We start from the raw sequence: 20,206 nt of genomic DNA, 5'->3' as shown, positions 1-20,206 counted from the left end.
CCAAATGGCTTCTGTCCCTGAAATCGGAAAGGTGAGAATGTGCGTCTGTGATGGCGGGTGGAAGGGGCACGCCACAGGAAAGGAACAGATGAGCTGCTCTTGAAATTCGGGGCTGAGGATGGGTCAGCAGTAGCGTCTCAGCTGGAAGCCAGCAGGCTGGTCCCAGTGAAGTGGGAACCAGGCAGCAGCAGGACAGCTCGCTGGTCTGTGCAAAGAACATGGGTTCATTTTGCTGGGGAGAGGGGAGGGGTATAGGGGTTGTGTAGTATGTGGGGGGAGGGAGGGGGACTTCCGAGACACAACCTCTCCCAACCTGAGAAATGAAGATACAGGAACCACCCTACCTCCTTCACATCGAGATAACACTTATCAAGCCGAAGCATAAAGGTTGGCACGTGGCTATGACCGGGTATTACAGCACGGGTGTCGAGATAAGGAACTCAGATTTTCTCCGGGTAATGGGCATCTGACAGATTTCCAGACAACACGGGGCCCTGAGCAGCGGTGCTTAGGAGCAGTGGGCTCCTGAGTCAGAAGGGCAGGCGCTGCAGGGAAGCGACTCTGCTGCTCCCTCTCCCACCAGGACCTCCCTGCCCTCGACCCGCAAGCATCTCAAGACCGTGTTTCTAAAAACCAGCCATTTATATCTGTTTAGGTAAGTTACAGAAGGAGTGTGTTGGTGTATTTACAAGTTGGTTTGTCCAGATATACTATAACTTAGTGTCTGTATTTAATATTGACAACCAAAAAATATATATAAATATCTTCCATCTATACACAGCAGGGCAGGAGTGTCCATGTCTTCTGGAGCAGTGAGTTCTCAGCCTCGTGGGGCTCTCCTCTCGGGGTGGTCATCTGGCCCTCAGTGCAAAGGAGACTAGAACCTGGCAGCCCAGTCTGGCCCTTCCCCTCTCCTCCCTGCTCTCCAGTGCTCCCAACTGGTCTCAGGCAAGGAAAGATTAATCTGAGTGGTTTGAGTAGGAAGAGAGGGGCGGGTGAATCCTAACGGAGCCTGACCCCCAGGGCAGGGAGATCCAGGCCTGCGGAAGGGGGTGGCCACAGCCACCTCCCGGAGTAGAAGCCTTGAAGTTCGTAGTTCGATTAGTGTGTCCTTGGTCAGAAGTCCAGCCCTACAGATTAGCTTGGCGAAGAAGGCAAGTGTCTGGACAGGGCTTGGTCCCCACGCTCAGGCGTTGAGGCATTCAGAGTGAAGCCTGGAGGGTGGGGACAGGAGACTCTGGCTGATAAAAAAATAATAACAAAATCAGTAATAAAAAACTTATAAAACCTGCTGCTTGTCTGAATAGGGTTGAGCAACAGTCTTGGTTTTGTTCAAATCCTGGAGCCATGAAAAGTCCTGAATGTTCTTGTGGACATTGCTGCTGGCTGAAGAAAGAAGCCCCGGCCCGGCTCGGCTGCGATGTGTCAGTTTGGAAGTCCCACCCAGCTGCCTGTGCTCCAGAGAGCTCCATGGGGCTGCTGGGAGCAGGCCGGGCAGGCAGTGTGGGGCGCCTCACACTTGGGAATCAGCCCCCAGAGGGTGGAAGAGCTCCTCGGGCGTCTTGTCGCTTTGGCTGGCTCCCCCCTGCCGGAAGCCGGAAGCGATCTCATCGAAGGTCCGGCCTTTAGTCTCAGGAACTTTGAAGTAGGTGAAGATGAAGAACAGAACCAGGAGCACGGTGAAGATGATGAACACGTAGGGGCCGCACAGTTGCTAGAAAGACACGCAGACACATGTCACAGTCATGACCCCCGTTTCCCGGCTGTAGGACTTGGGACGGGTCACTTTACCTCTGGGAACACCCGCCTACCACCCAGGAATGCTGTGCTGCCTGCACCTGGCACGTGACAGGCTCCAGGAGCACCAATCAAAGCTAAGGACAGGACTTGGCCGGGTAACCAGGGCTGGGAGCCTCAGCTTCCTCAGCCAGGAGAAAGCTGCCCAGCACTCTGGGGTAGTGTGCACAGGCAGGAAACAGTGGGTCTGGAGGCAGGGGTTCTCACCTCCACATACTGGAAGCACATGCCCACAATGAAATTCGAGGTCCAGTTGGAGAAGCCAGCGACGGCAACAGCTGCTGGCCGAGGACCCTGGCTGAAGAGCTCAGCCACGATGAACCACGGGATGGGGCCAGGGCCCACTTCAAAGAAGGCCACGAAGCCAAAGATGGCCACGATGCTCAGATAGGACATCCAGGGCAGCTGCTCCTGTTGCGGGGAAAGGAAGGGGAAGTTAGGCTGGGTTGTGCTGGATTCTCAGGGAACAAGCTGCAGAGACGACTCAGAGCAGGCCAAGAGCTCTGGGCTGGAAAGCAGGAGGCCAGGGCGCTGGTCCCGGTCTCTCCGTGTGTCCCGGGCACCCTGCACTGGGTCTCCGTTTTCTCATCTGAACCAGAGGCTAGAAGTCTTGCAGTGTGGCTGCAAGCCTGAGTCCACCCTCTGGCACTGGTAATCAGGTGTACGTGAGCGAGCTGCTAAGAGGAGGCCCCTGCTTCGGGTGCAGTTTGCCACCTGCGGGAGAGACCTCGATTGTATTCCTGGCTCCCAGCTTCACTGGGCCTAGTCCTGGCCGTTGCGGGCATTTGGAGACCAAGTAGCAAATGGGAACTGTCTGTTTCTCAAGTAAGTAAACTAAAAATAAAATTTTTAAAATTACCCTCAGGAAAAAGAATTACCTTCAGGATATATGTATAAGATATAGATGAAACATAAATGACTTTCATGTTTAGACTTGAGACCCAAGATATCTTATATACATGGAAATATTCCAAAATCCAAATACATCTGAAATTCATGGGTCCCAAGCACCTTGGATAAGGGACGCCCAACCTGTAATAACTAAACCACTCCTGGGCTGTGAGAGCTGCAGGGGACTGGGTGGTCTGCACCTCTGGGCTGAGGGTGCAGATATTTCTGGGGCTGTTGCGAAGGTGCGTCGAGGCTATGGATGACACATGCTGGGCGAGGAAACTCCTTGGGGATATGGGGGCTTGGGGCCAGAGGTGCTGTGTTGAGAAACCACCGCCAGAGAGGAATAAGTTCAAGACAGAACGCGAATAGGTTGGAAAGACAGCCTGAGGAGCCAGAAGGGCCTGCCAGGCCACGGCAGAGACAGGCGCTTTGGGATCTGAAGCCCAGGGGCACTTGCCACCCCCTACCCCTGCTTCACCTTTCAGGGCGTGGCCACTCACCAGCAGGGCCAGCGCGATGGTCATGAGCACAGCACAGCCTGCCATGCCTGCCAGGCCGATGAGGTGCAGGGTCCGCCGGCCGGCTCGCTCCACCACGAACAGCTGTGAGCAGGGACAGTGTCAGTGCCACCCCTGCCTGCCACCCCTGGGAACTCCCCCGCCCGGAAGCCTGCACCAACAGAATTGCAAAGACTGGTGTGGAAGACTGTCCCGCCTCCTCCCTGGGGTTCAGCTTGGGGGCCAGATAGGAAGGGGCAGAGAGCTGGCCCCGTGCCTGACAGCCGTCTTAGGGGTACAGTGGAGGATGAAATAGGCAGCCCTGAGACTCAAGACAGCTGAGCCTCTCTTGGCTATGACCTCTGGAGGGCCACTTGCCATCTCATTCCTGAGCCTCTGTGTCAGCTATGTGATATGAGTAATGAACTTTCAAGTTGTTGAAGATGAAACGAGATCCGAGTTATGGAGCAGGTGACACATGGCTGGCTCTCAGCAAATGCTGCCGCTGTCATGAGGCCCTGGCTGGACCCTGGCCACCTGACCAGGGGCAAAGACTCACCGATACGACGGTGAAGGCGGTGTTGACGATGCCGGAGCCGATGGTGGCGTACACAGGCTGCTGCACCCCCGCCTTCTCGAAGATGCTCGTGGAGTAATAGAAGACCTGTCGGACAGAGACACCATGGAGACTCGGCTGGGCGCTGGGACCCTGGCCCTCCCTGCCGGTGTGCAAGCAGGTGTGGAATTCCGGGTGAGAGAGGAACGAGGTGGCCAATGCCTCCTGGGCCTTGCCTCTCGAGGGAGGCGTCTCCTGGCAGAGGCCTGCCTGTTGGCCCGTCTGGGGGACTTGATGGCGGGGTTTGGCTGGGGCCACAGGAAGGGGTGGGTGGGGGCACTCACGGCGTTGATGCCGGACAGCTGCTGGGACAGCTGCAGCACCACGGCGATGAGGATGGGCTGGCGGTAGGCAGGTGAGCGGAAGAGCTCCAGGATGGTGACCTTCTTCTCCCGCATCATCTGCCGGCTCTCCTCCTTCATCTCCTGCAGGTCCCGGGTCACGTCGGCATTCCCACGCAGCTTCTTCAGCACTGGGGGTGGGGGAACCGAGGGAAGGGGGCGTGGCTCAGGGCAGGAAGGCGGCCGGGGCTCGGCGGGGGGCTGGGGAGGAGGGCAGGGCCCGGCCCGTACCACTCTTGGCCCGGTTCTCCTCGTTGCGGTTGATGAGCAGGAAGCGGGGGCTCTCGGGGCACAGGGGCAGCACGATGCACTGCAGCAGGGCTGGGACGAAGATGACGCTCAGCAGCAGGGGCCACAGGTCCTCGTTGCCCATGATGGAGTCCAGGCCGAACACCTGGGGGAAGCAGGCAGTGAGGGAGGCTTGACCTCCCTGAACCTCAGCTTCCTCCCCTGTGACGTGGGCAAGCTAGGACCTAACTCGCAGCATTACTGGGAGGACAAATGGCGGCTACAGATGGGCCTGGGGTGGCGAGGGGAGGGTTGCTACATGGCCACAGGTAGATTTTAGGAGTGGAGGAGGGAGACCCAAAAGGCACATGGACCTGGAGGCATGAGAGAGCTCAGCATGCAGAAGGAACACCGGGGTCCCCTGGGTGGGGTGCCCAGAGTGAGAGGCTCCGTGACCTTGCTATCCCCCTGAGAAGTCCCCTGTGGGGTTCCTGAGTGGTGTCATGTTCTCTGGGTTCCCTGGACCATGAGGCTGTCCTCTCCAGGGCTGTGGAAGGCTGGGGAAAAGCTCCTCCCTGCTGGACACGGACGCTGGAGCCAGCGACACTGTGGGCAGGGGCAGTGCCGGGCGGGCTTACCTGCGCGATGAGGATGCCAACGACGATGCCCAGCTGGTGCAGGGTACCCAGGGCCCCGCGCAGGGCTGTAGGCGACACCTCCCCCACGTACATGGGCACGAAGCCTGTGGTCAGGCCGCAGTACACGCCAATGATGAAGCGGCCCAGGATGAGCATCTCGAAGGACTTGGCCAGCTTTGAGAAGCCCATGAGCACGGCGGACACGAAGGCCAGCAGGTTCATCATCAGCATTGAGTTCCGCCTGCGGTAGGGTTGCAGGTCAGGCAGGGGCTGGGGCAGAGGCTCCCACTCCCATCAGGGACACTCCCCGGGCAGGAGGGTGCAAGCTCCCCCAGGGGCAGGGCCAGGACCCCTCCTGCTCACCGGCCAAAGCGGTTAACGAAGAGGCCCACAGAGAAGGAGCCAATCATTCCCCCGACGGAGAAGATGGCCACCGAGAGGGACCACAGCGTGGTGAGCGTGGTGGGCAAGATGCGCTCCCCATAGCGGTGGATCCACGTCTGGTTGTAGAACTCCTCGATCACCTGCAGGGGAGAAGCAGCCTGGGTGGGCAAGCGCCGGACCGCACAGCCCACCCTCGGGGAGGGCGCTGGGGAAGCCACGGGGGCCTGGCTCTACCGCCCTCTCACTGCATGTTCTTGGGCCAACTCCCTCCCTTTGTGTAGGCCTCAGTTTCCTCAGAAACAGAGGTGGGCTCCCCTTCTGAGCAACGAGCCCGCTGTCACACTTGCCCAAGGTGGGCTTCCAGCGCCCTGTGGTCTCACAACATGGCTTGCCAGGGACAATGGCATATGGAGGTGCAGAGCCACCACGCTCTTTATCAGTAGCCCCTTTTCTGTCCTGCTCACTGTGGCCTAAGGCCCCTGGTTCCTGCCACCAGGCCACCTCGCCAACCCCTTGCTGGGGAGGAAACTGCTGGACGGACAGGTCCTGCCATTCCCTGGGTGCTGCAGGAAGTGCAGACGTGATGGCTCTGCACGCAGGGCCTGGTGGGTCAAACACACACACAGGACCCTTCAGCCGCACTCCCGCCCCTAGGCCCAGCTCTGTGGCGGCTGGCCTGGGAGGGCCAGCTTGCAGGACCACGGCCTCCTCCCTCTCTGCCGGGGGCCCAGCTGGGAGGTATGGGGAAGCGCTGTGGACAAGGAAGCAGCTCCGGGAACTGCAGCTACCTGTCCTGGTACAGCCCTGCCCCCTCCCAGGGGAGGGCCTGGCTGGAAGCCAGGTAAGTAGTAGGCGGGCACCACTGGATTTCAGGCGACACAGACACACTCCCAGTGCCACAGGGCAGGCTGGACTCACCCAGAAGACAGGTAGCTGGACACAGGCCCAGCTACCCAGAAGAGCTGCCTGCACACACGTCCCCTCACACACATGCTAGCATAATGTGAATACGCCTGACCCCAGCCAGTCACAGCCTGCCTGCCTCTTCCCGCCTCACTGCTTGCAGCTCATATTCCATTCCATGCCAACCCCATCCACCCCAGAGCCCCTCCCCAGACCCCTGCCGCAAGGTCACACACACAGCAGTAGGCAGCCCCTTGGTCCTCCACCCTCACTGCTCCTGGTCCTCTCTGGCCTCCCCAAGCCACAGGAGTCTGACAGCAGAGGCTGGGGGCGGCCGCACTTGCCAGGAGAGCCAGCTGGGAAGACTGCCACGGCCTGCCTCAAGGCTGGAGACACCTGACAGATGCCCAGCCCTGGGACCAGAAGTCGACAGAGAAGCCAGCCAGGGCAGGGATTAGGAACCTGGGCTCTGAATCTGGGCACTAGGAAGTCGGCTCCCAGCTCCGCTCCTGATTTTGGGTGTGACCAAGGGCAAGTTATCCCAATGGCCTCATCTCGACATCTCGGCAGGGAATTAGTGGAACATACTCGCGTGCTCCCACAGCCTCTGGCACTGTCGTCACCTCCAAATCACCCCCTGCACACGCTGGGAGCAGCCCGAAGGCAGTGCAGACCCCACAGCACCCACTTGAGCCTTCAAGCCACGATTCAAAATCAAGGCCCCAGGCCCGCCTCGCGCCCTACCATCATCTTCCACCCACAATGCGTCGGCCACCCCGCCCTCCGCACCGCTGAGACGCTGTCACTCCTGCCCGACGCTGACCCAGCTCTGCGGGAGAGACAGGAGGACCTGGGGAGGAGACGGACGCTGGGTTCTGCTGGGCGACGAGAAGGCCGGCTTTGCCACAGCCAGAGAGCGAGCGTCTCTCAAGGCTCAACGCCGACTGCAGAGCACTGGCTAGGAACAGTGACGTCCCCGTTATCAGGCCCGGCGGAGGACAGGCTGTTCTGGAGCAGGGAGCTATCCAGATAAATGACGCGCGCCCCTCGGAGGGCCACACTGACCCACTGTGGGGACTGAAATTGTTCTTCCTCCTGTCGCTGTCACCAGAAGCCCGAGCAGGGCTCCGGCATGACGCCATCCCTGGGCTCTGCTCCCTGGGCGCGGCTGGGGCCCGGTGGCTCTTGGTTTCTGCATCTCATGGTTCTCAGGGTCTCTCCCCACCGCTCTGGGGGCTCAGAGCTCTTCGCACGCAGCTCCCCAGCCCTCTGTTCAAGTCCGCCAGGCAGCCAGCTGGTGGGACTTGTTTGAAGTGCATGCTAAGGGCAAGTGCTCTGCGGGCTCCCACTGCCTACAAGAGGTTTCTCTTTTGGCAACTGGGTCTTTACCTCTCCCCCCGAGGTGTTGAGGCAGCTGGTAAGCAGACCCCGTGTATAAAGGGGGCCTTATCAGAGCCCCACACAATCAGAGAGGGTCCAAGCCAGGGCTAGCTCCTCCAGGGCTCAGCAGCTCCTCCATGTCCCAGCTCACGTCAAGCAGTTGAGGAAGGGTAAGAAGCCGGCCAGCTTCCTTCACTTTGACCTTGCCCCACTCAGCAACCCCCTCCACCACCCCCTCCACCAGCACCACCACCAAGCTGCACTTCTTAGCCAAGCCACAGCCGGGCTGTGGACTTTCTGCCTCTTCATTTGGCGGCTGGATTCCTGGGAAGAAACTGTGCCTGGATTTCCATTCCTGCTCTGGTCTGGGGACTCTGTGTCTGCTCCTCCCCGGGGGTCCATAGGACACGGTGCAGGCATGCCAGGGGGCCCTCAGATAATTGGGAAGAATCCAACATGGGGAAAAGTCCTGGGGCCCCCTCTTTTGCCAAACACTGTCCCCAGCATCCACTTAGAAGTGTCGGGTGCCTCTTGGGGAAGAGGACCCGACTCACCACTGCCCTAGCAGACCAGGCTCCCCCAGGCTCCTGGCTGACTCCTCAGCCCCAGCTCATGTGTGAGGCAGGGCCAGCCATGTGCCTATTTTTTTTTTTTTTAAGATTTATTTATGTATTTGAAAGAGTTACACAGAGAGAGGAGAAGCAGAGAGAGAGGTCTTCCATCCACTGGTTCACTCCCCAATTCAACGGTAAGAGCTGCACCCATCAAAAGCCAGAAGCCAGGAGCTTCTTCTAGGTCTCCCATGTGGGTGCAGGGGCCCACGGACTTGGGCCATCTTCCACTGCTTTCCCAGGCCATAGCAGAGAGCTGGATGGGAAGAGGGGCAGCCTGGACTCGAACCGGCGCCCATATGGGATGCTGGCACTGCAGGCGGCAGGTTTACTAGCTATGCCACAGTGCTGGTCCCATGTGCCTGTTCTGAACACTCTACCCACATGCCCATCACAAGCCTGAGCAGGGCCCTGGATCCTGCCACTGCCCCTGCTCGCGACCCTCCCTGGTCCTAGCGATTCTGCCCCTGGCTGGAGCTACTTCTGCATTCACGCGGCACCTGGCCTGGGTCTCGCCTGGGTTCTGCCTCAGACTCTTCCCATCCGCCAAAGCCAGGTCCATTTCCCACAGTTAAGTACTCGGCAGCACGCAGAGCCCTGCAGTCCGCCAGGTGCAGCTGCTTCCTTCCAGCCCATTCGTGCCCTTCACCTTCCTGGAGGCACAGGAAGGGAGGATTCTGGTCAGTGTGTGTGTGTGTGTGTGTGTGTGTGTGTGTGTGTGGCAGGGGTGAGCAGTCACGGCATTGGCCTGCCAAGAGCAGAGAGAGATCTGCCTAGAGACCTCTGTCCAAGCCCCTTGTTGAGCCTAGAGGGCAAAGAGGCCCCCAGGAGAGCTGGTGGGGCTGGCATGGAGGGTGAGCTCTGGGCAGCTGAGATGCCCAGGACTGGCTGGTTTCCAATAAGGAGCTATTCCTCACCCAGGGGGTCGGCGGGAGGCCTGCGTGTGCCTAGGGATGTCGGGGAAGCCCCCCACCCCCACCCCCAGGCGGTGGATTAGGACGCCACTCGGCCTGCCCAGACAGGAAGTCCTCACTTCCTCTCTGCGTCTGTGGAGGCGCATGCGGTGGCGCACGTCACCTGGCACACGAATAAACCGTTCCTGTCCTCACCGCAGTTCTCTAGAACGAAGCCTCTGCCTCTGGTGGCCAAGACAGTGCCTGGAGGCCCGTGTCCCCTATCAGAGTGCCCGGGTCCCTGTCCCGGCTCCCCTGCAGCTCCCAGCTCCCTGCTACTGTGCATCCTGGCAGGTAGGAGGCGATGGCGCCAGCGGTCAGGTCCCTGCCACCCACGTGGGAGAACAGGGACGGAGCTGCTGGCTCCAGGCTTCAGTGTATCTGGCCGCGGCTGTCGTAGGCATCTGGGGTGTGAATCAGCAGATGGAAGCTCTCTGATTCTGTCTTTCAAAAGAAGAAAGAGCAGCAGCAGCCACTGCCTTCAGGGAGGTGCTTGGGGCAGGGTTCCCGTGTTTCAGTTGCCGGAGGCTCAAGCACTGCCCTAAGGACCCCACAGGGTAAGTAAGGAAGCCCCTGCCTCGGGGGGTCAGGCCGGCTTCAGACCCGGAGGGGCCCGGCAGGTCTGCAGCCGCAGGGGGCAGAACCAGAGCCAGGCTTCAGCTCAGAGAAAGGAAGTGCACAGCAGGCCTAGGCTGCTCATTTTACAGGTAGTGAGCTCCCCGTCTGTGAGGAGCATGCAAGCAAGTTCCAAACAGTCACCAGGAGGCTCATCCGGGAGACAGGATCTTGTTCCAGGCTGGCCTTACCATCCTTCCCTGTGGACTCTCCTGCACCCCAGGAGCCTGGGTTTCCTGAGTCATCCCCAGCAGGGCCCCCTCTCGGCCCTCCCTCCTCTTTCCTAGGTGGGACTGTGGGGAGGAAGGAGTTAAACAGCCAGCCAAACTTCCAGCTCCAGGCAGAGGGAGAAAAGGCCAGCTTGTCCAGCTCCGTCCTTCAGCCTGGCCTTGACCTCTACTCCCTGCCTCCTCCTCCTCCCCCTTCCCAGTTGGGCTGGCCTCCGGTCCCGCACCCTACGACCCAGGGCTTCTATCTCCATAGCAACTCAGAAACCAGCAGATCAGCTGTGAGCCAGGTGGGGCTGCGCGGATAACCCCTCCCAGGGGCTGGGAGAAGGGGACCAGGTTGGAGCCCGAAGCAGGGCCCCAGCCCCACAGCAGAGGATCGGACCACCCAGGCTGCTGGCTTTCTCTGGGCAGGCGGGCAGGCGGCAACAGCCCAACAGCTCAGCCCCTGGAAGTGCTTTTTGGCCCCAACCCTTCCTGTGGTGCTCGCAGGACCTGGACACCCACGCCTCTGTGCTTTGCTCTTAGCTTGGTCACCTTTCAGAGAACGCATGGGGCGGGGGCTCCCGTGCAAAGCAGGCTGGGTAGCCACCCCCCACCATGGCAGGGCAGAAGTTCTCCAGCGGGCGCTCTTGTCCCCCTCCCCTGGAGGACACCTGCTGGGCCCAGAGCCTCCTGTGGTTGTCACACTGGCTACCTGGTGTCTAGCTGAGCAGAGGCTAGGGATGCCACTGAAGATCCTGGCACGCACAGGGCAGCCCCTACCACACCGGGGGACGGACCCAGGGAGCCGTCAGCCCCTGGTCGCCGGGCGGGCAAGTGCCTTCTCCCTCGCCCTTCTCAGCTCCCGTGGTTGTTTCCATCATGGTCCTCAGACCATGTGTGACTGAGGGGGCTCGGAGACGAGGTGGCTGTGACAGGGTGTGGTGGTATGGGGGATGGTGCAACTGCCCGCAGGAGACCGTTGAGATGCCCACACACCAGCAGGCCTGACTCAGCTCCCGTCAGAGCTGGGTGGCAGCTGCGGGTGGCGGCAGGGTGGCGAGGTGCCCTCCTTCCACCGTGGTCAGGGACAGACTGGAGTCTGCCTCCACGTACTCACACCCCAGCTCTGCCACTCGCTAGCCATGTGGCCTGGGCATAGTCGCTTAACATCTCTGTGCTCCAGTCTCCTCTACACCAGGGATCGTAGGAATGGGGGCCATGAGGGGCTGAGCTACTACGGGGTGTAGTGGTGGTGCTGGGCAAAGGAGGAATGGGACCCAGGACTGTTGGCATCAAGGAGGGGCTGCCTGGAGCCAGGACGGGCGGGGAGCTGCGTGTCGCCTCCCCCAGCCCAGGCGGTTCTTTCAATCAAGCCGGGTCCCCTGGCAGCCTCCATCCGCTCTGTCCCACAGCCACCAGGCCCCTCCCAGCCCAGCCTCTGCGTTCTGAGGATACCTCATTCCCAGACAAGCCTGACGCTGCCCTTTGGCCAAGCCCTCGGAGTTTCTCAATGGCTTTTAGTCAGCTGTGTTGGCAACTGAGCCGCTTGGGGAGAGGAGAGGCAGCTCTCAGACGGGCCCCGCGTTCACTTCCCCGCTCCCCCGTACCGCCCCGTGGTTGGGCTGGCCTTGTCTGCCGCCACCCTCCGCCCTCAGGGGCAGGGCACCATCACTCACAGTGCAGGGCAGGGGCAGGGGCAGGCAGGGCACGGGCGGAGGAGGCGCAAGGCCCAGAGTCCACCTCTGACGCAGCCTGGCTCGCTGTATGACCTCACCTAGCCTCGCTTTCCTCCCCTATAAAAGGGGAAGATAATTTCACCCGCCTGCCTGTAGGAGGTAATTTATGGGTCGGGTGCTTTGTAAACATTTAAGATAATATTAAGATTAATTAACCACTTCCAGGAGGAAGCCCTCTGGGGCCTCTTTTATGGCGGAGAACAAGTTTCTGGTAATTAGCAGCAGAGCCGGCGTCTTCACCATGAATGGGGAGAAGCCTCTTCCCGAGAGCAGGCAAACCATGGCCGTTGCCCAAGAGACGTTGTTCTAAGTGGACAGGGGAGCTGGCGAGCCCGGTCTGCGGGAGCCAGCAGCTCCACATCGGCGCACACAGCACGCCGCCGTGTCTTTGCACACGCGGCTCCCGTTGCCTGGATCCCTGTCCCTCCTCCCTGGGAGATGAGGGTAGGGCAGGGGGACTGTGTTGTGTTCCTGCACCTGCCTCCTGCGATGTCAGCATCCATATAGGAGTGCCTGTTCAAGTCCTGGCTGCTCTGCTTCCGATCCAGCTCCCTGCTGAAGCGCCTGGGAAGGCAGCAGATGATGGCCCAAGTGCTCGGGCCCCTGCAACCCATGTGGGAGACCTGGTTGGAGTTCCTGGCTCCTGGCTTTAACATGACCCAGCCCCAGCTGTTGAAGCCATTTGGGGAGTGACCTAGGGGATGGAAGATAACCCTCTCTCTCTCTCTCTCATCTGTCACTCTGCCTTTCAAATAAATAAATCTTAAAAGAAAAAGTCTAGGGGCTGGTGCTATGGCATAGCAGGTTAAACCACTGCCTGCCGTGCCAGCTTCCCATAGGGGCGCTGGTTTAGTCTTACATGTTCCACTTCGGACCCAGCTCCCTGCTAATGACCTGGGAAAGCAGCGGAGGACGCTCCAAGTCCCTAGGGTCCTGCACATGGGAGACCCGGATGAATCTCCTGGCTCTGCCTTCAGCTTGGTCCAGCCCTGGCTGTTGCAGCCATCTGGGGAGTGACCCAGCAGATGGAAGAGCTCCCTCCCTCTCTCGTTCTGTAGCTCTGCCTTTCAAATAAATAACTAAATCTCTTTTTTTTTTTAAAAATGAACATTTACATTGTATCAGGTACTATAAGTAACCTGGAGATGATCCAGAGTACACAGGGGAAGAAACAGAGGCTGTGCGCAAATACTGGACCGTTCTGTACTAGGGATTTGAGCACCCAGGATTTCCTGTCTGCAGGGGGTCCTGGAGTCCCTGCCCCTGGGGATACTGAGGGATGCCTGCATCGAGCTCTCTCCAAGGGGGTCTCTGCTGCCCCTATGGACGGGCAGGCCGTGGAGGGCAGGGACAGAGCCTGGTGGCCCCTCTGTCACAACACGCTGGCTCCCAGCCACACTTTCATGCCATACCCTTGGGTCCACCTAGCCTTCCCTTGCATGTGGAATTGGAATATATCTTTCCAGCCTGTGCTGGTTGGAACAACTCCGGCCAGGCTTGTTTGTACGACGCGGAAGCAAACATGCGCCCGAAACGCTGCTAGCTTTCAGTGTTGTGTCCTCAGCCCTGGGGCTCGGAGCTGGTTCCCATGTGACCCTCGGACAGGAGGCCCCCAGAACTGCTAATAAACGCAGCGCACAGCCCCCGCTGGGGTCCGTGGATGGTCCTTCTCTTCTACCCATGGTCCATGGGAGTGCTGACCTTTTACCTCATTCCGATTAGATGGGAGACCCTGATTCTAGAACTGCCCACAGCTTCAGAAGTATCTTAGGACCTGCCCACACTTCCTCTTCTTCACGGTCTCCTCCACGGATTCCTTACAGCACATTTAAAAGTCCTCAATTAAGAGAAAGGGAGAAGGCTGGCGCCGCGGCTCACTAGGCTAATCCTCCTAGTTCTAGTCCCGGTTGGGGCGCCGGATTCTGTCCCGGTTGCCCCTCTTCCAGGCCAGCTCTCTGCTGTGGCCAGGGAGTGCAGTGGAGGATGGCCCAAGTCCTTGAGCCCTGCACCCCATGGGAGACCAGGATAAGTACCTGGCTCCTGCCTTCGGATCAGCCTGGTGCGCCGGCCACGGCGGCCATTGGAGGGTGAACCAACGGCAAAGGAAGACCTTTCTCTCTGTGTCTCTCTCTCACTGTCAAAAAAAAAAAAAAAAAAAAAAAAAAAAGAGAGAGAGAGAGAGAAGAAACCGTAGCCTGGCAATGTGCTCCTGTCTGCCCTCCCTTGGAAGGGCCGACTCCTCGCTCTCCTCTGGTTCCTCAGCCTGCACCGCGAGGCTGCTCCTACCCGCACAGCCCCTCCCTCCAGCTCTCCCAGTCACAGGGCGGCCACTGCCCCTCTGGCCCTCAGCAGTGCTAACTGCCCCGTCCAGTTCAGCCACGGGGCATCTGACGGCTCCTGCACGTCATTTGGCTGCCCCGTGCCTGCTGTCACAAAAGCTCCATTCTAGCGCTGAGGACACGCGGCGAGCGGGCCCTTCACGAGCCCGCATCCTCCTGCTGTTGAAGCTTCCGTCTCCTGGTTTTGGAGGTCCCAGCTCTCCTTGTACCCGCTGCCCCCTTCTCCTACCAATGGGGAGGTCTCTGGAGTCCTGGCTCTTGTTCTTCCTTCTGTCCCACACAGTCTCTCTAGGAGATCCTCCACGCCTGCCTGTGCAGCAGTGACCCACTCCTATTCCCGTCCAGTGCCTCCCGCACTTCCACAGCTGTGTCCAGGCCTCGATTCCTGCACACCTCACCACGCCTGCTCCTCTTCAAGACCCCACCCACAGCACCCAAGCCGTCCAAACCCTTCTGCTGTCCTCACTCAGCTGACGGCCGGATCCTGCCCATTCGTCCTTCTGAGGGCTTGGTTTGGCGTCACCAATGCGACAGCAGCTTGCTCACTGGCTCCCCTGTCTCTGGCCTCACATTCTGATGCAGCCCACCACACCAGACACCTGAGTCGTTTTCCTGAAATGCAGATCGGATCACCCCTGTCCTTTCAAGCCCACACTCCCCAGCCTGGCTAATGCACAGGTGCCCCCAGGCCCGCTGTGCCTGCGCCGTGCCACACTGCTGAATGACCATCTGCCAGTCAAGCCCACCACAAGGCCCTTTGTGGTCCAGCTCTCGCGTGCATTTGCATCGTGGGGCTCCCCGGCGTCCCCTCTCCTCCCGCTCACCTTAGGGCCAGGCCTTCCTGAACACCGGACTTCCTCTTTCCTGGGTATTTTACTCCCATGCTTGCACCTGCCTCCCCACTGCTGCTGGGGTTCTGTTCTGGTTCCTCCTCTTTCCTGCCCTGGGTGCCTCCTCAGGCATGAACTCACTCTACGATCTCCTTCAAGACAGCGCTCAGTCCTTCAGCTCTCAACCTTGGCTGCACAAGTAGAATCAGGATGCTTGAAAACTCAAGACCCAAACAGCATCCCAGACCCAAGTGAGTGAGAATCTGGGGGTGTACAGGAGCCCCCAGTGTGCCATCGAGGTGGACAGCCAGCCTCCCTCGGTTGCATCCTCCTCCGCCTTGCAGACAGACTGCCCATGTGCAAGGATTCCCAAAGGGCACCAGCTCCGAAGCACACACCTTGGCAAGGGCTGCTCAGGGCACTTAGCAAGAAGCAGGGCTTGGGGCTGTTCCAAGCCTGAGCCCACAGTCGCCATGTCCAGGCGAGTCTGGAAAAGTTCCGTCAGCTGGGCTGCAGCTGGGCATGACTCAGCAGCCCCAGCCTTCCTGGTGACCTGCTCCCCAGCATCGGGCGTGGTCCCCATAGCCAACCTCTGCCTATCTGGAGGAAGCCCAGCTCTGATGCCAGACACTGCTCAGTTCCCCCAACAGGCCTGTGAGCCCGAGGAGCCAGTCACACTCATTTTCCTGTCCTGGCTGTCTGGCCGGGGAGCGTGGCCCTGACAGCAGTGCCATCTCATCTCCCTGGGGAGACGCGGACATTTAAACTGCCCAGCCGGTTGGTTAGGAAGACAGCTTGAGATTGTGTGAACAATAGAACTCCGTTCTGGCTTGACCATCCCTGGCTATGTGACCCAGGGCCTCAGTTTTCCACATCTATAAAATGGAAATCAGCACCCAAACCTTGTGCAAACACGCAGAATGCCTGGTACAAGGAATGACTCCATTCCGTTTGCTTTCTTGCCCTTCCCTGTCCCCCCACTCCCCTCTCCTCCCTAAGGCACAAAGGTGGGGCCGCAGGTGATCACCAGGGCCCTCCTAACCCTGACATCCCAGTGAATGAGAGAGGACAGATCTGGGACGCACTGTGGAGAGAAGGAAGTCAGAACAGACTTCCTTCCGCTGCGGGTCCCTTTCTCCTCTGCCTGGCACAGGGCCTCCAGGGACAGGAGGCAGTGTCAACCCAGAACTGAATGCCTTACAAGGGAGTGAGTTGTGTGTGGGTGTAGGTGGGTCAGGGGGAGGCGGTGGGGGGGGTGAGGAGCACAGGCTCCAGGACCACCTGGAGGGAAGGGCTGACACCAGCTGTCTCTCTGCCCAGCCGGGTGGTGGTGGGCAGGTGTCTCCTCTCCGGCCAGCTTCCCCACCAGGCTGCCTGTCTTTAGAGGGCTGCGGTGGGCATCGAGTGACAGAAGCACCAGGAAAACCCTGCAGTCCTGGGGGCGCCATACCGGGGCAGCATCCTTGTGCTGAGTGTGGCTTTGTCGTGAGAGCTCACATTGGGTGGGAGGTTGGTGAAGATGACCTATGAAGACCCCCAAGTCTGTGAGCCCCGCAGCCCCACAATCCCAAGGCCAGAGCTAGGAGGCTCTGACACGGTCAGGGTCCGACAATTGGCTGTGGAGGCAGAGGGTGAACTGATGCCGATGACAAACAGGTGGTGGGTGCAGCAGAGCGAGCAGGTGTCTGAAAGCCATGCAGGCCACAGCACTCACCTTCTGGGGGGCGTTGATGACTCCAGTGTTGTAGCCAAACTGCAGGGAGCCGAGCACTGCTCCTCCCACGGCCAGCATGAGGCGGCCCGTCACCTTCTGCGGAGAAACAAACCACAGTTACAGGCGTGTCTGGGCCCAGGTTACCGCAGGGCAGGGCTCGGGCTGGCAGGTTCCCATGCTCAGATATCTTGCCTGCCTTCTGGCACCACACCCATCCTTCTCCCAGGAAACTTGGCCACTTCCTGACCTCGGGTGGCCAAACCAGCCCTGCTGACTTCTAGACACTGGGCCGGCCAGATCACTTCCTGGGGAGAAAGGGCAAGTAGGGTCTTCTCTCTGCAGCCGGGTCTTGGCGTCAGATTTTCCGGAGCCTCATTCTCTCCATAGAGCCACGCGTGGGGTTCAGTGGCTCCTGACTCTCTGGGGGGTACTCTCGCGCAAAAGGGTGCAAATGGGAGCAGCACAGATGGGGGAAGCTCCTGATCCCAGCCCGTCTGCTCCGTGAGCACTATCAGCGAAGGTCAGACTGCCCTCTCCCCTCTGCCTGCTTGTCTGCAAAATCGGGGCAACCATGATGGTGAGCCCTGGAGAGGTGATCCTGGCCCTGCCTGTGCCTCCACTCATGGGGCAGGAGACCCTGGGGGGAACTCAGGGCTCCAGACGCCCCACCCAGCACCCCTCACGGCAACACTCCCCAAACCACAAGCTTCTCAGGGCTGTGTGGCCACGGATGACATAGCAGCCAGGAATGTGCTTTAGAAAAGCACACGACACAAGGCGAGGACGCGTGTTGGGCCAAGGGAGGAGGGGAGGGTGGTGTTGTGGAAGCCTGAGGGCGCGAAGGCAGCAGGAAGGGATGGGGCCAGCAGGTGAAAGGGCTCTGCTTACAGACAGGTAAAAGGCTGGCGAGGTGTCTGCCTTGCTAGGGAAGGGACAGAACTCTTTCCGGCTTTTCAAATGAGGGAGCCAAGAAATGTGACATCAGACAGGCCCTTAACTGGCTACGGGAGCACGGAACCCGGGGAGGCTCGCCCAGGGCAGGGCTGGTGTTCAGGCCGGGCACCACGGCAGGCTGGGCAGAGGGTGTGTGTGTGTGTCTGGGGGCCGGGTAGGAAGCCCAGACTCCTGAGTCACATTCGTGGAGGATTGCCTCAGCCCGCCACAGCCTGGCTGTGCGCCCCGGTTCCCACACAGAACCCAGAAGCGGCCCTGACTTCGAGATCAGCGCTGATAGCGCTGGGCGGGGCTGTTCATCAGACAGGTTCCCAGTACGGTCCCTGCGCTCTCCAGAAGCCCATCAGGCAGCGACTGCGAGAGCCAAGGCTCTCCCATCAGAAGCTGGGAAAGAGGGAAGAGGCTTCCGCCCGGCCACGGTGCCCAGCTCACACCCATTCCGTGTCAGGACCCCCCTGGCCGGTCCACCTGCCCCTCCTTGGCGAACCTCTGCATGTTCAAAAGCCTGCTTTGTCTCAACTCCTCGGGGAGCCCTCAGACTGGGGACTGTCGCTCTGAGTGAGCCCCTGACAAGCCTCTACTCCATGGGGCCCCCTCCGTGCTCTGCCCCCTGCCATACTCCCTGCCACACCCCCCCTCCAAAAAAAAAAAAACGACCCGGACCAGGCCCAAGTCTGCAGGTGGCCCCTGGCATTGTGGAGGCTGCTGTAGGGCAGTGAGGAGCAGCAGCAGGAGGGCTCAGGCACTGAGCCGTGCACCCTGCCAGGCGCTGGGCCTCGTGCTTTTGCTTGGCTTATCCAGGATGTGATGCTCAGGGTACGCAAGATAAATATTTTTCCAGTACACAATAGAATAGCTAGAAAAGCAGCAAGGCAAACCTATGATTTCATAAGGTACAGCTCAGCTATAAAAAAAAAAAAAAAAAAAAGCCGGAATACCTAAGAAGAAAGCTCTCTCTATGGATTGATCTGGGACAGTCTCCAAGCCACAGTGCTAAGCAAAAGTGAGCTTCAGCGCATGTGGGTTGCATGTCACCTTTCATGTGAAAAAAACCAAATTGGCTGGGTGGGGGCGGGGTGGAGGGAGGATATTTATGCATCTCTCTATATAAAAGAATGGGCAGGAGGGCTGGTGTTGCGGCTCAGCAGGTTAAACCACCGCCAGCCATGCTGGCATCCGTGTGAGCGCCGTTCCCACTTCTGACCCAGCCACTGTACCACGTGAGAGACCCAGGTGGAGCTCCAGGCTTCTGGCGTTGGCCTTGCCCAGCCCCGGCTGTTGCAGCCACCTGGGGAGTGAACCAGTGGATGGAAGATCTCTCTCTCTCTCTCACTCTTTCAAGTAAATAAATAAATCTTTTTTAAGGAAGGGATGGGCAAGAAAATGAATGCTGTTCCTGGAGGAACTGGAGGGGCTATGAGAAAGACATCGTTTTATATCCTTTTTTGCACTTTTTTTTTTTTTTTTTTTTTTTTTTTTACAGGCAGAATGGACAGTGAGAGAGAGAGACAGAGAGAAAGGTCTTCCTTTGCCGTTGGTTCACCCTCCAATGGCTGCCGCGGCCGGCGCGCTGCAGCCGGCGCTTTTCCTGGTCTCCCATGGGGTGCAGGGCCCAAGCACCTGGGCCATCCTCCACTGCACTCCCTGGCCACAGCAGAGGGCTGGCCTGGAAGAGGGGCAACCGGGACAGAATCTGGCGCCCTGACTGGGACTAGAACCCAGTGTGCCGGCGCCGCTAGGCGGAGGATTAGCCTAGTGAGCCGCGGCGCCGGCTCTTTTTTGCACTTTTTGTTTTTGGATTCTGGACCATGTGAGTGGATCATCTATTCAAAATAATTTTTACAAATCCTTCAAATTCCTACTACTTTATTTTTTTTAAAGATTTGTTTATTTATTTGAAAGTCTGAGTTATACAGAGAGAGGAGAGGCAGAGAAAGAGGTCTTCCATCCACTGGTTCACTCCCCAATGGCGCCAATCTGAAGCCAGGAGCCAGGAGCTTCCTCCAGGTCTCCCATGCAGGTGCAGGGGCCCAAGGACTTGGGCCATCTTCCACTGCTTTCCCAGGCCAGAGCAGAGAGCCAGATTGGAAGTAGAGCAGCCGGGTCTCGAACTGGTGCCCATATGGGATGCCGGCACTGCAAGCAATGGCTTTACCTGCTACACCATGGCGCTGGCCCCACTTTATTTTTTTTAAAGATTTATTTTTATTTACTTGAAAGACAGGGTTACAGAGAGAGGTGGAGACAGAGAGAGAGAGAGGTCTCCTATCCTCCTATTACTTTAAACAAGCAATTTCAGTAAAAATAGTACGTGAAAAGTAATACAGATCGGTGACCCATGAATCTGGCCAAACACACGCCAGCGGAGCATGAGCCAGCGAAGGATGCACAGCAGTGGCCCTGTTCTATTTAAGTCCCGCCCGGATGTTCCAGAGGTCTCCAGGCCTCTGACGTCATCCTTCGGGCCCCCCTGCAGCCTCTGATAGTGGGGGCTGCTGGGAGCCAAGGACAAACCCCTGTGGTGGACTTTTGCCACTGGCAGGTCAAGGCCAAGCTCTGCTTTA

At 59.1% G+C, this 20,206-nt stretch overlaps 1 protein-coding gene across 1 annotated transcript in view; it reads right to left on the bottom strand.

Annotated features, from left to right (window-relative positions):
* Window positions 1-623: 623 nt before the first annotated feature.
* Window positions 624-20,206, bottom strand: part of SLC2A1 (solute carrier family 2 member 1) — a 29,659-nt gene continuing 10,076 nt past the window's right edge. The window contains 9 exon segments of the mRNA NM_001105687.1: window positions 624-1,714; window positions 2,005-2,208; window positions 3,192-3,293; window positions 3,748-3,852; window positions 4,089-4,276; window positions 4,377-4,539; window positions 5,012-5,252; window positions 5,375-5,535; window positions 16,689-16,784. Of these exon segments, the coding sequence (NP_001099157.1) occupies window positions 1,514-1,714; window positions 2,005-2,208; window positions 3,192-3,293; window positions 3,748-3,852; window positions 4,089-4,276; window positions 4,377-4,539; window positions 5,012-5,252; window positions 5,375-5,535; window positions 16,689-16,784 (1,461 nt within the window). The 3' untranslated portion in view covers window positions 624-1,513.

This window comes from Oryctolagus cuniculus, chromosome 7 (genome assembly GCF_964237555.1).
Source record: "Oryctolagus cuniculus chromosome 7, mOryCun1.1, whole genome shotgun sequence".
NCBI lineage: Eukaryota > Metazoa > Chordata > Mammalia > Lagomorpha > Leporidae > Oryctolagus > Oryctolagus cuniculus.
Note: the sequence above shows the minus strand (reverse complement) of the source record. Positions and strands in the feature narration are given on the sequence as shown.